The sequence below is a fragment of the Dipodomys spectabilis genome, unplaced genomic scaffold (assembly GCF_019054845.1).
Source record: "Dipodomys spectabilis isolate Male_0828 unplaced genomic scaffold, ASM1905484v1 ptg000076l, whole genome shotgun sequence".
Lineage (NCBI taxonomy): Eukaryota > Metazoa > Chordata > Mammalia > Rodentia > Heteromyidae > Dipodomys > Dipodomys spectabilis.
In genome coordinates, this window is record NW_024870753.1 from 1,064,967 (window position 1) to 1,080,802 (window position 15,836).

The 15,836-nt window shown below is 41.2% G+C and overlaps 1 protein-coding gene across 1 annotated transcript in view; it reads left to right on the forward strand.

The window, feature by feature from the left end:
* Nucleotides 1-9,740, forward strand: part of Zc3h12c (zinc finger CCCH-type containing 12C) — a 37,709-nt gene extending 27,969 nt beyond the window's left edge. The window contains exons 3-6 of the mRNA XM_042682999.1: nucleotides 3,227-3,366; nucleotides 5,733-5,967; nucleotides 7,517-7,623; nucleotides 8,244-9,740. Of these exons, the coding sequence (XP_042538933.1) occupies nucleotides 3,227-3,366; nucleotides 5,733-5,967; nucleotides 7,517-7,623; nucleotides 8,244-9,640 (1,879 nt within the window). The 3' untranslated portion in view covers nucleotides 9,641-9,740. The remainder of the gene's footprint in view (nucleotides 1-3,226; nucleotides 3,367-5,732; nucleotides 5,968-7,516; nucleotides 7,624-8,243) is intronic.
* The last annotated feature ends 6,096 nt before the right edge of the window (nucleotides 9,741-15,836 follow it).

Here is a 15,836-nt window from a genome sequence, read left to right on the forward strand (position 1 = left end):
GAATCCAGATCTAAAGTTCAAGCCCCAGTACCAGAGAATACACACACACACACACACACACACACACACACACACACACACACACACACGTGTCCTTCGTGGAATTTAATTGGAATTATAATGTTCTTATAGATTACTTTGAGAACTGATGCCATCTTTACAAATTGTGACCTACCATCTAGGCAGATGGAACATTGTTCCTTTCATTCACGTCTTCTCTTGGGCTCTTTAATACAGGTTTCCAACTTCACTTTCTCCACAAAATTTTTTCATGTCTTTTTTGTTTTATATTTAAATTTTGCTGCTTATTACAATTAAGGTTTAAATTGCTTTGGGGTATTAGGGGCTCACATCTATAATCCCCTAGCTGCTCAAGAGGCAAAGATGTAAGGATCAAGGTTCAAAGGCAGCTGGGGCAAGAAAATCTAAGATTCTTATCTCCAATTAACTACCAAAAAAGCCAGAAATGGAGGTGAGGCTCAAGTGGTAGAGTGCTACCTGCGGCCAAAATAAGCTCAAGGGACAGCACTCTGGCCCTGAATTCAAGTCCTAAAACCAGCACACAAGAATAGAGAAGAAAAAAAAGAAAGATGTCAATTGTTTTTGCCCAATCCTGTATCTCTCTGCAGTGTGATAATATGCTGTGGTCAAGGACTTTTATTATGACACAGATTCCTGACATTTGTCAGACTCTGTTCTGTAGCTTGGTCGACAGCTAATGAGACAGCTGATGTGAGAGGTTCTCTTGTGTTCTTGAAAAGGCATTCTCGTCTCTGCTTTTTGTGCCAGATTTGTCTGTCTGATTCTCTTCATCATTCCCGTGTGCCATCTTCCACCCTCGGGCCTGTTCTCTCCCCGAGGCTCCATGCAGGGAGGAGGCGAGAATGAGCGCAGCCTTTATGATCAGAATCATGTGAAACAGTTTCCTGTTTTAGCACCCAGGGACCCTGCATTCCGTGCTGGTTACACACATTGCATGAAGTTGTTTAGGCAAAAGCGGTATTCTTCTCATTCTGGAGTGAGTGAAAGGGACAGCAGGCCTTCCCAAATGAAGTCACCAGGAAGAAACTTGGTCCCTGGGAGGAATCTGCCTTTCCAGCCAGGAGCAGCGCTCAGCTTTTGGTGAACCGCACGTTATCAGTTTACAAGCAAAATATAATCCGATGGATTTCAAAGCACTCACGCAAAAGAATCATATAGTAAAGGGTTTAACCAGTTGAGTGTCTTTGGGAATATTTACTATCTATGTTCTCCTTCTCTGTACTTTTCCAGTAGGCTGACTCAGTTTCAGTATTTCCCATGAAAGTTGACGTGACGCTGAACCTCTGACTGGGGCACTGGTGGCTCCCAGCCTGCATTCTCACCTAGAAGCCGTCACACAAACTCTCCCTTTCTTTCCTCATGCCATTTTGGAAGCTGCCAGTGTACTTGATTTCACCTGTAATCCTGCCCCGGACCACAAATGGATCTGCACCACAATGCCCAATCTCCACACCGCTATAAACAGCCCTGGGCATCTTGGAAGCAAATAGCTCTATTTGTTTTGCATTAAAAAATGATTACGCTGTGTTAAGATGTTAAGTGGTTCTGGGGTTTCCTGGGGCTTAGCTACAATATTTTAAATCAGTGAAATGTTTGATTTACACTGAAAGTTAGCAAAATATATGTTACATATCCACATATATTATAAAATGCAAATTTTATATATGGTATTTATTTTATAACATGTGTATCGTATGTATATGTATATATGTACATGTAATATATTCATATATATATATATACACTATTCCTATCTCCTTGGTCCTTCTATATTATGTAATACATTTTACAGATAATATTTATTTTAAAATACTACTATATATATGTGTGTGTTGTATGTAAATGTATGACTACATTTAATATATTCATGATATATTGTATAGATATGATGTATGCACTCTGCATTATGCAGGCACACACACATACGTATGGGAGATGGAATGCTCAGAGTTCAAACTGTAAAAGATGGCAAGGGATTGTATTCAAAGTAGGAGAGTGATTTGAATTACTTGGCTAAGTGTATGAGTGGAGGCTGGCACTTGGGCAATGCTTGCTGAGTGACTCCTCTGAGCTGGGCATTGCTTTTCAATCTCTGTTAGCACCAACACCCCTAATCTCATCCGAATGCCTCGCCACGTATCTAATCCGTGTTCATCCAATCCGTGGCCAGAAAGAGGTGCAAAGTGTCCGTTGGATGAGATTGAGCGTTGCAAATATGTTTTTCCTCAGAGCGAGTCTGGGCTATGTGATTCTTCTCTGGTCACCTGTACACTTCGTAGGTTACTTAGTCACTGCATTGAAGTGTGCACACAAAACTCAAAAAGGCGAAGGTTTTAAAAAGGCTCAAGTACTGCTTTTCACTGTTTCACAAAATTTTTCTCTGTGTGACTCCTTTTTGTAAGATTTGAATTTATACATGTGTGTATGTATAAATTCAAATCTTAAAAAATGTGTGTGTATATATATATGTGTGTGTATAATCTTTTTAAGTATTTGTACCAAGAGGTTTCAATTCAGTGTATCATTGCATCAGTTTATGAGTACAATGCACTGGGGTCAATGTCTCCCCTACCATCGCTCTCCCCCCCCCCTCCCAACCCTGCCCATCCCCTCAAGTTTCTGGTTCTATTTTTACCTATCTAAATTGAATATTATGGCTGTATTCATCCACCCTTCCCTCCATTTGACCTTCCTCCCACCTTTTGACCTCCCGCCCTCCTGATAGCATGTTTCCATCTCCGGTCTTCATGTTGTTTAAGTATAAGATAGTTGTTCCAAGGAGTTAACACCATTGCAGGCTTCCCCTACCATCCTTTAGACAAATGTTTTTATGACTTTCTTTTTACAGTTGACAGAAATTCTTCTGTGGTTCAAATGCCATCTCTTTCCCTGTCTGACTAGTTTCGGAAACCTGAAGAGTTATCAGCCTTCACAACTTCACATTTGAAAAACTCATGGTCTTTATTCTGTAAACAATAATCCTTTCCATCTTATTTTTCCCCCCTTCACAGGTTTTGATTTTCAGCTGTCACCTTCCTTTTTCTCTGACCTTTGCCACTTCCTCTCAGATTTCAGCCCTCTTGTTAATTGTTGTCATTATGTGATCATCCTGTTCTTATAACCTTGAATTAGTGAAATCAAATTAAGTTCTGTGGGCTTTAAACCTTCTAAAATAATCTTTCAGCCATGGAAACAAAGAAGTCTTTTCCTGCCGAGGAATAAAACTGGCAGTGGATTGGTTTTTGGACAGAGGCCACAAAGATATCACTGTTTTTGTTCCTGCCTGGAGGAAAGAGCAGTCGCGCCCTGATGCTGTCATCACAGGTGAGCCGCTCTGCCTAGCTTCTGTGTGACAGTGGGCCCCTCAGCCACTCAATCTGTGTGGCTGCCATCTACTCTTGGTTGGGACATTCAAGTTACTTTTGAGTTTGAAACTAATCGAATTAACTACAGGAAACATTCATGTCTGCTACATTCGGTCAGGGTTTTTTCATTATGTGGACTTCAAATTCTATAAAATTCCAACGTGTAGAGGCACACTAAGGATCAGAAGACCATTTCTGGATTTGCTATTCACAAGCTCCAGGACTCTGGACAACATACACCACCTCTTTGGACCCCACTTTTTCATACACTCTATGAAATTAGACTAAGTGGCCAGCATGGCTACAGGTCAAAAGGATCTGTAAGAGACAGCGTATATACTATCCATTCAAGGAGGAGGAGATGGCCCGATCCCAAGAATGGATTGCTGTTTTCACTATTTGGCATTTATTTTTATTTTATTTGGCTTAAGCTCAGGGTCCTGTACTTGTTAGGCAGGTACCCTGCTACTAGAACCTCAGCTTTGGCCTTTGGTTGGTTTTCTTGTGGTTGTGGGCAGTGCTGCTGCTGGTGGTCGTAGTGTTTTTTGGTGTTGGTACTGGGGCTTGAGCTCAGGCCCTCACTCACTTGGGAAGTTTTTGTTCTGTTTTCTTAAATCAGGCACTTTACCATTTGAGCCACATCTCCACTTTGCCCTTTTTTGGTGGTTAGTTGGAAATGAGTCTTGTAGACTATACTGTTGAACATTTGTCTTAATTTCTATGACTCAAAAACCCACTCTGCCTCCAAAATTACCACACACCATGAGAACCTAGAGGAAGGGGATGAAGAACTTGCCTTATCCAAAACAAATGAGATCACCGCCATGAGCACCTAGGGAAGAACTATTTTAAGATTTTAGTCTGCATTTATTAAATCATTGTTGAATACAGTGAATAAGCCAGTAATGGTGGAGTCCCAAGCTATGGACCCATTTTAGCATATGTAAAAAATGTTAGGAGCTTTCCAACTATCATACCATAATAATCTTTAGAGTTACCTTATATTCTTACAATGCTTGGGAAATCATGGGTGGTATGTGACAAAGGAAAACAAAACAAAAAGGTAATGACCAAGTGTGGTAGTGTTCACTTGTAATCCCAGCACTGGGGAGGTGGAAAACGGGACATTTGAAAGTTCAAGACCAGCCTGGGCTACACAATGAGATTATCTAGGAAGGGAGGGAGGGAGGGAGTTAAGTACATCTGGTAGCAGCTTGCCAGGTCTCAAGAACACATAACATATCAGAATGCAGTTTACTTTGTAAAATGCTAGGGCTATATTTCAGAGGCTTTTCATTGTTTTCTTTCCCAATGTAATAACTTTCTGACTAAAGCTCTCAACCACATGATTCTTGATAACCTTTTGCTGCACCAATTAAAAAAAAAAATCCCTTGATTTAAAAATGTACTGAAGTTTTCAGAGCTATCGATTTAGACTGGCACTTTTGCTAAATCTTTCTTTCATCTAACAGAGACTTGAGCAGAGTACTAGCTGTAATCACTTACTAGCTGTACTGAACTTCTATTTAAGTTATTAGTATTACTTATATGGCATCCTTATTTCCTCCCAACCTTGTCAGCTGTCCCTTAAATGTAGATTAAGTATGGTGAGGGCCTTACCCTGACACATTTACCCCTCTGACCTCCTGGGTAAAGCTCTAGGCATGTAATGTATTAATATAAATACCTTCACAAATAATTAAGTACCATGGGTACTTAACTCACTCCCTCCCTGTTTTCCTTCCTTCCTTCCTTCCTTCCCTTCCTCCGTTCCTTCCCTCTCTCCTTCCCTTCCTTCCTCCCTCCTTCCCTCTCTCCCTCCCTCCCTTCCTTCCTCTCTTCTTCCTTTCTTCTTCCTTCCTTCCTTCCTCCATTCCCTCTTTCATTCCTCCCCTCTTTCATTCCTACCTTCTTTCTTTTTGAAATGATATCATTGTGTAGCCCAGGCTACAAATGTCCTGTTTCCCACCTCCTCAGTGGAAGATTAATGAAAGATTTCTGAGTAAATATCTTTAAGAAACTCATGCATTCGTTCATTCCACAGACATTAACAACCACATCCTCCAAATAATTCACAAGGAAAACATACAACACATACTCTTGGTTTTCCATTTTAGTCTTTTTTTTAATGTAAAAACTTCTCATTGAAATTTCTGAAAGAAAAACTATTGAGAATTCCAAACTATGCTGCATCTTTAAACTACATCCTATTCTCCCAATGATAATGTCTGCCCTCACTCATTTAAAAGACTCAACATCATGTGAGAGTCACCATATGCCGTTTACAAATCTGTTCCTGAAACTCAGCCTGTGTTCTCCTCGCAGATCAGGAAATCTTGCGCAAATTAGAGAAGGAGAAGATCCTGGTGTTCACGCCATCACGGCGCGTCCAAGGGAGGCGCGTGGTTTGCTATGATGACAGGTTCATCGTGAAGCTGGCGTTTGAGTCCGACGGCATCATTGTATCCAATGACAACTACAGGGATTTGGCCAATGAGAAACCAGAATGGAAGAAGTTCATAGATGAGCGGTTATTGATGTATTCCTTCGTCAATGACAAGTAAGTAAACCAGTGACCTGCTTCCCTCACGACCCAGCCATTCCTGCTAGATGCTACAGAACCCTTCTGTTTTTGCCCCTTCCTATCTTAGGACAGGTTTCTCTTAACACCTGATTTCCTCACTACTAGAAGGAAGTTTGTTCCTCTGTAGGAAGACCTGTGTGAGCTCTCTGCCCTTCCTCAAAACCATTAATTATGCACCTGAAGCAAAGGAGGTTTCTTAAACTGGGAGACCTGTTATAGCTGGTAGAAAAATTCCCATTTTTGCCCCTGCCCCAAATGCCTTCCAAAGTCAACTTTTAGAGAGTATCGATAGTTTACTCACTGGACAAGTTTTGAAAGTTTTATGACTATAAGACACTTACTCATGATCACAGTCTCCAAGATGATAGATAGACAGATGGTCTGAATGGCCATGTGTCACATTATCTAGAAAGACGTAGGAAAACTGGGTTGGTTACTCGTCAGAAATGCAGACTAAACCTAAAAGCCTATTTTCTCACTTGTTTAACTCACAATGTTTTATGTATGCCATATGCTATTAAGGATGTATGTAAACTAATACACTAATGTAGCAAACATTAGCAGAAGCTTCAAGATATGTTTACTCTTTCAACCCAACAATCTTACGTCTTGGAATGTATAATGAGGAGAAAAGAAAGATTGAATATGTTCACTACTATATTATTTGCAATCGCAAGAATTCAAAGGCAGCTAAACGTTTAATAGAGAAACCAGTCAAGTTACAATGCATGTCTGCTGGAATATTATTCTGTTTTTCAGAATGACTATGACAGTTGCTAAAGAAACATGGAAAATATTTTTGTTCGCATTGAAAGAAGACAACCCCTAAAACATAAACAAACAAAATGATTGTGGAATTGAATGACTTTGTCTCCTCTCTTTTCACTGTTAGTGTTGCTGATACTGTTTTATTTGTTTGCTTGTTTTAGTGCTGCTACTGGGGCTTGAATTCGGGGCTTCTCACTCTCCTGCACTTTCTTGCTCACACCACGCGCTCTTTCACTTGAACCACATGTCCAGAAAGTCAAGTACTTGGTTTATCAGTTATGGAACCTCCCAAGTCTTTTCTGCCCAGGCTGGCTTAGAACCACAGTCACTCAGATCTCAGCCTCCTTCGTAGCTAGGATTACAGGCGTGAGCCACTAGCACCTGCTATTGTAATTATTTTCTAAAAACCCTTACAATATCCTATGACGTGAAGGATGAGAAAATGAATTAGGATGTGCTAGACTCAAAACCTACTTGAATTAAATTGGTGTTAACTCACATAGGTACTGTGAATTAAATACAAATAGTGTGTTCAGCTTAAAACGTTCCATTATTTACAGTGTCTCATTGAGAAAGGAAAACTTGGTTTGCTAATTTTTTTTCTCTCCTGTCATTGTCGAATCAAAGCCATTGGATTAAAACATCAAGAGAAAATACCGTAGAAGAAATAAAAATTTTGTATTCTTCCTTTAGAATTAAATAACCAGCTTCTTACTTAGGCGTCTTTTTTATTTATTTATTTTAATCTCCATGATAGGTTCATGCCTCCTGATGATCCTCTGGGCAGACATGGCCCAAGCCTGGACAACTTCCTGAGAAAGAAACCCATTGCTCCTGAACACAAAAAGCAGCCTTGTCCTTATGGTAATTAAACAGAAAGAATAACAAATCCTCAACGTGTGCCTTTGGGACACAATGTCTTGTTAATAAAAACAGCATAATAAAAATAAACATCTAAAATTTGGGGTGGCATAGCCCTTTGGATTCCAGTGAAATTGAAGAATATGTCCTGTCCATGGAAAAGAATGATTTTGTTACCTCTTCGTGTTGAATTACTATTCATTCCCCTCAGTTGAAATATAGTTTGAAAACTCAATTGTGCCTGAAGTTAGCTTTAGGGTAGAGGAAAATTGAGGATTCTTATATCCAGACACAAATCCTCACACAAAGCGTGTGAGGCTTTACCACGTTGAAGCCTTACAGTGGCTCTTCAAAACAAAAGTTCCTGCCCGCTCAGAAAGTCTTGCTGAAGGAGGAGAGGTAAATGGGAGCCGAAAACATGGTATAGTGGTGACCAGAAACCCTGGAAGTGACCATTCATCCGTCAGCCAACTTTCCTGGGTTATTCTCTAGAATCAGGAACAGTAATCTATTTAGCAAATATATCTCCCCTGTCGCTCTTTCTCGAGTTAAAATGGTGCCGTGGCGACTTTGCAGTGTCCGATGGTATGTTCTTTAGTCTAACTAACTTTCCCTCTTTGTAGGAAAGAAGTGTACCTATGGGCACAAGTGCAAATATTACCATCCGGAAAGGGGCAGTCAGCCTCAGCGGTCAGTAGCTGATGAACTTCGTGCCATGTCTAGAAACACAGCAGCCAAAACTGCCACCGAAGGAGGGCTGGTGAAAAGCAACAGCGTCCCTTGTAGCACGAAGACGGACAGCACTTCCGACGTGAAGCGAGGGGCTCCAAAGAGGCAATCCGATCCAAGCATCAGGACTCAAGTCTACCAAGACCTAGAAGAAAAGCTTCCCACCAAAAACAAGTTGGAAACCAGGTCCGTACCTTCCTTAGTTAGCATTCCGGCTCCTTCTACTACAAAACCCCAAAGCACTACATCTTTAAGCAATGGCCTTCCATCTGGAGTGCATTTCCCACCTCAGGATCAAAGACCACAGGGACAATATCCTCCAATGATGATGGCAACCAAAAATCATGGAACGCCAATGCCTTATGAACAGTACCCCAAATGTGACTCGCCCGTTGACATTGGGTATTATTCCATGTTGAATGCGTATTCAAATCTGAGTATCTCAGGCCCACGAAGTCCTGAAAGGCGTTTCTCGTTAGACACAGATTACCGCGTAAGTTCTGTGGCTTCTGACTGCAGCAGTGAAGGGAGCATGAGCTGTGGGAGCAGTGACTCCTATGCAGGGTACAATGACCGCTCCTACGTCAGCTCTCCCGACCCACAGCTGGAAGAGAGTTTGAAGTGTCAACACATGCACCCTCACAGCCGCCTTAATTCCCAGCCCTTCTTGCAGAATTTCCACGACCCCTTAACCAGAGTGCAGAGTTACAGTCATGAAGAACCAAAGTTCCATCACAAGCCTCCTCTTCCACATCTGGCAATGCATCTGCAGCACCCAGCTGTGGGCGCCCGGTCCAGCTGTCCCGGGGATTACCCCTCGCCACCAAGTTCCACCCACTCCAAGGCACCGCACCTAGGGAGGTCTTTGGTGGCCACAAGAATAGACAGCATTTCTGATTCTCGACTCTATGACAGCTCTCCTTCCAGACAAAGAAAGCCTTACTCCCGCCAGGAGGGGCTGGGAGGCTGGGATAGGCCGAGTTATGGGATGGATGCCTATGGGTATCGGCAGACTTACTCCTTACCTGATAACTCCACGCCACCCTGCTATGAGCAGTTCACCTTCCAGAGCCTACCTGAGCAGCCAGAGCCCACCTGGCGAGTCCCATACTGTGGAATGCCACCAGACGCTCCCAGGTACCAGGACAACCGAGAGAAGATTTATATCAACTTGTGCAACATCTTCCCACCCGACCTTGTGAGACTTGTCATGAAAAGAAATCCTCACATGACAGATGCCCAGCAGCTGGCTGCAGCTATTTTAGTGGAGAAATCCCAGCTGGGTTATTGAAAGATGATGCATCTTTGTGGTGTTGAGTGGGTGGCTTTTTCTTTTTGTTTTTTTGTTTTGGGGTTTGTGTGTGTGTGTACGCGTGCGCATGTGTGTGTGTGTGTGTGTGTGTGTGTGTGTGTGTGTGTGTGTGTGTGTGTGTGTGTGTGTGTGGTGGTTCAGCTCAAATGCTGAGGAAGGTTTGCTACAATAGCACACATGATCCCCTTCTCAGCAAGGGGATTGTATAGTATCCATTTATGTGAAATACTGTATCATGGAATCTGTATGTCTAGTCCCACTTGGCAGAAGGATTAGCCAATTGCTTTACATTCAAACTTTTTTTTTTTTTTCTCCCCCAAACATTTCTTTTTCAAAGCTATATCCTTGGCTGGAAAGTGTTTCCAGTTTGATTTCCTAGATGTATCTGTGACCTTTGATATGAATCTTCGGTGCATCAGGGGTTTATATGCAGCACTTTTTATGCCTGTTTCATGTTTTACTAACTGGGTGTTTTGTCTATCTAAATTGCAAGCGATTACAATACCTTCAGAATGTGGGGCATTTGACTAGGCCTAGCAAACTGTTTTTTCAAGCCAAGCTTAACTAGAACCTTTTACAGCTTTTTAAGTTATTTGGGGGGGGGAGGGGCGGGGGAGGAAGAGGGCTTCTTTGTGCTATAATCATTATTTATAGAAACAAAGATATACTACAGCACTGACTTTATATTTGAAACAAAAATGTAAGTTACCAGTTTATGTTAAAAATGGGTAACCGTATATATATTAGAATGATTTACAATATGGCACTTTTTTATTATTTTATTTTTGATTTTTTTTTTTTTTTGCTGTTGAGAAATTAGTTAATTTAATATGGTCAATTTAAAAGAAAGCAGATGCAATCAATGGAAAACATTGTTTCCATTTTGGGTTTTTTGGTTTTAATGAATAAGGCAAAAGCCGTAACTTGAGAGGCAGGAACATTCTGATTGGCCCGGGGTGTGTTTACAGGCAGCAGACATGGGAACAAGCTCCTAGATTTCCATCCACTTGTATTTTTAATGTCTTGTCTTTTCGTTTGGGGGCACAATAATACTGGATAAATAAGTTTCCACAGTACTTGCCTGTTTTTAATGAATCTAATTAATCTCAATGCAACTTTTATATTTAATATACTCTAGCTTTCCTGCTATTTATCAAGGCTGGCCTGAGGTAGGTTTTCTTTTGTGTGTGTGTGTATGTGTGTGTGTGTGTATGTGTATGGAAGACATGCCGCATTTCTTGATACTGCACTATAGAAATGGCGATGGAGGAGCTGTAAATTGGTAACTTAAATTTTTTTTGTAACATATTGTATATTTTCCATTTTCCTGGAGGTAGTTCTTTTTTTGTGTGTGGGGGAGGGGGGCCTGTTATATTATTAAGGCCAGACTCTTGCCATAAATAGTGTAGTTTTAGATACAGACTGAAGTCTGTTCTAGTTTTAGCAAGGGATATTTCTGGTTTCTAAGACATGGGTCTTGCTTAACCACAATTGCGTTTCTGAGGATTAGAAGGTGGATTCCACAGTCTGTGGCAGACAGTCGTGTGATTGACGTAACTTGACTTTTCCCTCCCAATTCTGAATTTGACTTAGCCCGTCAGACACACTCAGATCTGTCTCTGCAGTCTGCCTGGAGTCCAGAGCTACAGTTTGAAGTAAAACCCTGCAAAACCAGAAAGTACCTTTTACTGTTGATACAAATTGTATCTTTTTAACGATAATAACTATTTTGATTTGTAGATCTAGTTCAAAACACAAATGTGTAACTATGATTAGAGTTTTGGGCAACATTTTATCCCTTATTTAAATACCAAATTTTTCAAGTAAAAAAAAAAATTGAAGTCTAGAATAGGGTAGAAAATAAAAAGTAACAATTAAGGTAAAATTAAAGTGTCTGTCTTAGTTTTATAGAATATATTGAAACAGATTACAGAAATTTATTGGCATTTTCTTTCTCCTAAAACGTTTAACCTAGTGTGAACTGAACGTAAAAATAAATAAAATACATAAATAAAGGTAAAATGCTGCCTGAAAATAATGTCCAAGCATCTTTGACTAGAATAACTTTTCCACTACTTGTGCAACACCATGTGTTGCACGGAGTAGGATTTGGGTATACAGTAAATGCTTCTAAAAGGCATTGTGCATATTGACATATCCAATAATCTGAACCATGTTCAGCAAACTTAATTCAGGAAAGTGAAGTCCGACACCATTTCCACTGTCGTGTTTGGCTGGAGGAGACCACGCCTACCCTTCTGAGTGGGGTTGGGGGGGGGGAGAGCGACCCCCACACCTGTGGAGTGTCCTCCCTCCCCTTGACCGTCCTTAGCTGTAGAACAAGTCTAAATATAGAGGCCGGGTGAGTGCCAAGAATAGTGTTTCAGATGCGTAGGTTAGATACCTTTGGTTTGGGTCGCTCTGCTAAGACTTTGTAGTATGAAATTCTTTTTTTTTTTTAATTGTACCTGGGAGCTTGGCTTCCGCATGCTTCGGTTTAGCATTCTGATGATTTGAAAGTGGCCGGACGTTAGTACGTTGTTGCAGATCACATCTTCTTAGGTGAAAACAGTTGGACTCTTTGAAATGTGTTGTGAGCTGGCTTTATTTTTGTGGTGGTGGTGGTTGCTTTGGAAAAAGTGTTCCCCTGTCTACTGCTCCAGGGAGTAGCGAATGATAGAAAGAGCAGCGTTCTAAAGGCGAGGGGACAACCTGTCTGTCCCCTCCCCTCTTTTCTTTGGAAGCTGCTAGGCTTTAGGTACAGCCTGTTATTGCTGATCTAAAGCAGAAAGTGTGTTTCTTTTAAAGTCTGTTATTCAATTAAATCCTGTCACCAACCTTCCTTTTGAGTCAGCTCTTTCTTCCTAATTCCTACTCCCTGTCTGGCAGACTTGCTAATAAACAACCAGAAAGTAGTGTTTTCGCAAGTAGTACAGTTGGCCACAAGTGGTCAGCGGATGAGAGCAAGGTTGCCAATGGCTTGTATTTCCCCTAGGGATCAGCCATGTCCGGTCTGTTGCCTCTGTTTCTTACTCCAGAGGGAAGAGTACCCAACTGGCCAAATACTGGCCCTTAGTATTTCCTCCTTCCTTGCATGCAATACAAGACATTTTCAGTCTTGTTTTTATGATCTCTGTCTCCTAACGTTAACCTAAACATGAAAACGTTCACTGGTATTCAATCTCCGATACTGGTGACAACTTGAATTTTGTGTTTTATGAAAAGGCATTTATGAGAATATGTATTATAATAGAGTGTTTTTATATAGCCACACATAAATATTTCTGCTGAAGTATTAAGAATAGAGAGGGGCTTCTTTCCATAGCTAACATTTCCCTTCTTGAATTGTTTCTTGGAGCTGTGGAAGGCCTTGCCGGGTCTGAGTGAGCAGTGAGAGGTGTAGAACCACTTACAGGGAACGCAGCTCTTGGCTGCTGTCTTCCTTGCTAGCTTCATTTTGACTGATCTTTCTTGAGATGGAGTTCACATAGCATACCGTCCTCAGCCGTGTGACGTGTCCAGTTGAATGACAGCATCCTCAGAGCCACACTACCATGATCACAAGCAACTTTAGACCAGTCCATCTCCCTACAGAGCAAACTTGATCCCATCATCAGCCCAGCTGTAGGCAACTGATGACCCATTTTCTGTTTCTATGGAGATTTCCTGTTGTGGGCACCTTCCCATAAACAGGATCCTTCAGTGAGTAGTAGCTGGTGATGGATAGCTGGAATTAGTCTCTAGGACTGAGGCCCTGATTGCAAACAGGTTGCTCTCATGAACTTAGAGCCACTCCAAAATCCCCCGTGGTGGCTTTTGGCCTTGGTCCTATGGAAGGGAGGCAGACCCCAGGGGGCCTGGTGAATGGTGTGGCCTTAATTTGGCTGCTTCTTCCCCCTGGCTTCAGCGTCCCTGCTTTGCGTTAAGAGCTCATCATGGAAGGAGAGCTGATTCTGCTGAGATCTGCTGCTGGATTTGAGGTACTTTGTGCCGGGCCTTCCAAAAGTTTGGGGTCAATATGAAAGTCAAACCCTGCTTGAGACTCTGGTGTTGAGAAGGCGTGGCCTGGTGGTGGTGAACTCTTTCCTGGTAGACCCAGGATGGGTGTGGGCATGACAGGGTTTGGGGGTGAGGCGCGGGGAGGGGGGCGGGAGGGAGCACTAGTTAGGACTATAGTGAAGGTTCCATTCAGGAAGCTTTCCGGGGCAGGCAGGCCTTCCTCAGCCCAGGTCAGCTGATAGATTGTGGTAAGACACACACACAGTCAGTTTGGTTTTATCTGAAAATGTGGTTTCGTATTTGTTCCCCACTTTCTAAGTCTGTCCATTGTGTGATGCTACAAAATAAGTTATTTAGTCAACAAGCTTTAACTTAGTAGAAGTAGCTAGTGGATCCAGGGATCTATGGGAATGAAGATATTCCTTTCTTCAAGAAACTCAAACTTGTACCCCGCCCCATCTCCCTGACCAAGTAATCTTCCTAGTATTTGATAATTTGATAATAGAAGGTATAATTTTTTTAATGCATAAAAACCTTCCAGTAGTGCTGATTATAAAAATTATTTAACATGTCTTTTATGGATGTATCTATATGCATATAAACAATAATATATTTATACAACAAATATACTTTATGTTGTAGTTCTTTGTGAAAGATGAGCAAATTTGAAGAGACAGAATGTATGTGAGTGTGTGTGTTATAAAAGAAAACTAGTTTTTTCTCCCTAATTTAATAATATCTGCTCTAATGAATGTTTGCATTTTGTTATTCTATTTTCTATCCAACTTCCTTACTCAAGATAAAACAAGATATATAGTTTACTGGCCCTTCTGTTGGTGTATGTTTCTTGCCTTCTCTCTTCCTTTTAATGCTCTGATTCTTGGAGAATTCCTGATTAACCTAAAATCAAGCAGAATGTTGCTAGAGATGAGAATTCAGCTGCAGTGTCATGTAAATGCAAATGGGACACATGTGCCTATGTACGCACGCGCACACACACACACACACACACAGACTCACATCTGTTACTCTAGTGGAAAGCTGAATACTAAGGTAAGATCTCTTATCTTGGTCTAGAGAAACCCCATAATAGGGATGATGGCAAACTTTTCCTGGAAAGGATCACATAGTAAATAGTTCAGGCTTTGAAATCAAATGGTCTTTTAAAAATCTGCTCACTTCTGCCTTTTATAGCATAGACCAGCCATCGATAATACGGAAATAAAAGTGTGGCTGTATTCCAATAAAACTATATATATATATATGAAAGCAACGGGCCAACAAATTTGGCCTAAGGGCCATTCCTCATCATCCCTTTCCTTGAGGGAGAAAAACAGGTAGATTAAAGAGTAAAAATATATTAATGGAAGAAATAGTCATTGTATTTCAAAGGACTTTGAGAAAACAAGCTGATAGTAATTGATGTCTTTCTGAAGGTGATCTGAGACAGTAAAACATCTTAATGCATTTTCAGTTTCAGTTGGTCACATCCATTATTTGAGCTATTTCTTGGATTTCCCCATTAAAAAGCAATCTGTAAGAAAATATTTTAAGATGGGCACTGGTGGCTCATGCCTGTAATCCTTGCTACTCAGGAGGCTGAGATCTGAGGATCGCGGTTCAAAGCCAGCCCGGGCAGGAGAGACCGTGAGACTCCTATCTCCAATAAACCACCAGAAAACCGGAAGTGGCGCTGTAGCTCAAGTGGTAGTGCTATCCTTGAGAAAAAATGCTCAGGGACAGCACCCAGACCCTGAGTTCAAGCCCCACAACTGACCCCCCCCCCCAAAAAAAAGATATTTTAATAAATATTGAATTTTTGACCATGAACTTTGCATCTCTGTTGCTAAACAGGAACCCTGTGCTTTTGAGTGACCTTATCAACCAGAAAACAATTCGTTATCTTTGGAAAATTATCCTCTAATGAGCCACATTTTTTTTTAAAGGCTTGCATTTACCAGATACATTTTCCCATTGGTTTTGTCTTGTACTGTGTGACAGATCAGCCCTCCTTTAAAAATGGTTTTATAGAAAAATACCAATTCTGTAATTTCACTGAATTTAGCTAATTTTTTTTTCCTCTGTAAAATTGAACATTGTAACTAGTATAATTATGGCTCAAGTGTGAGTGTATTTGTTACCTGGTGAGGCTGAGAGGCACTGTGTTTCTGCTTTC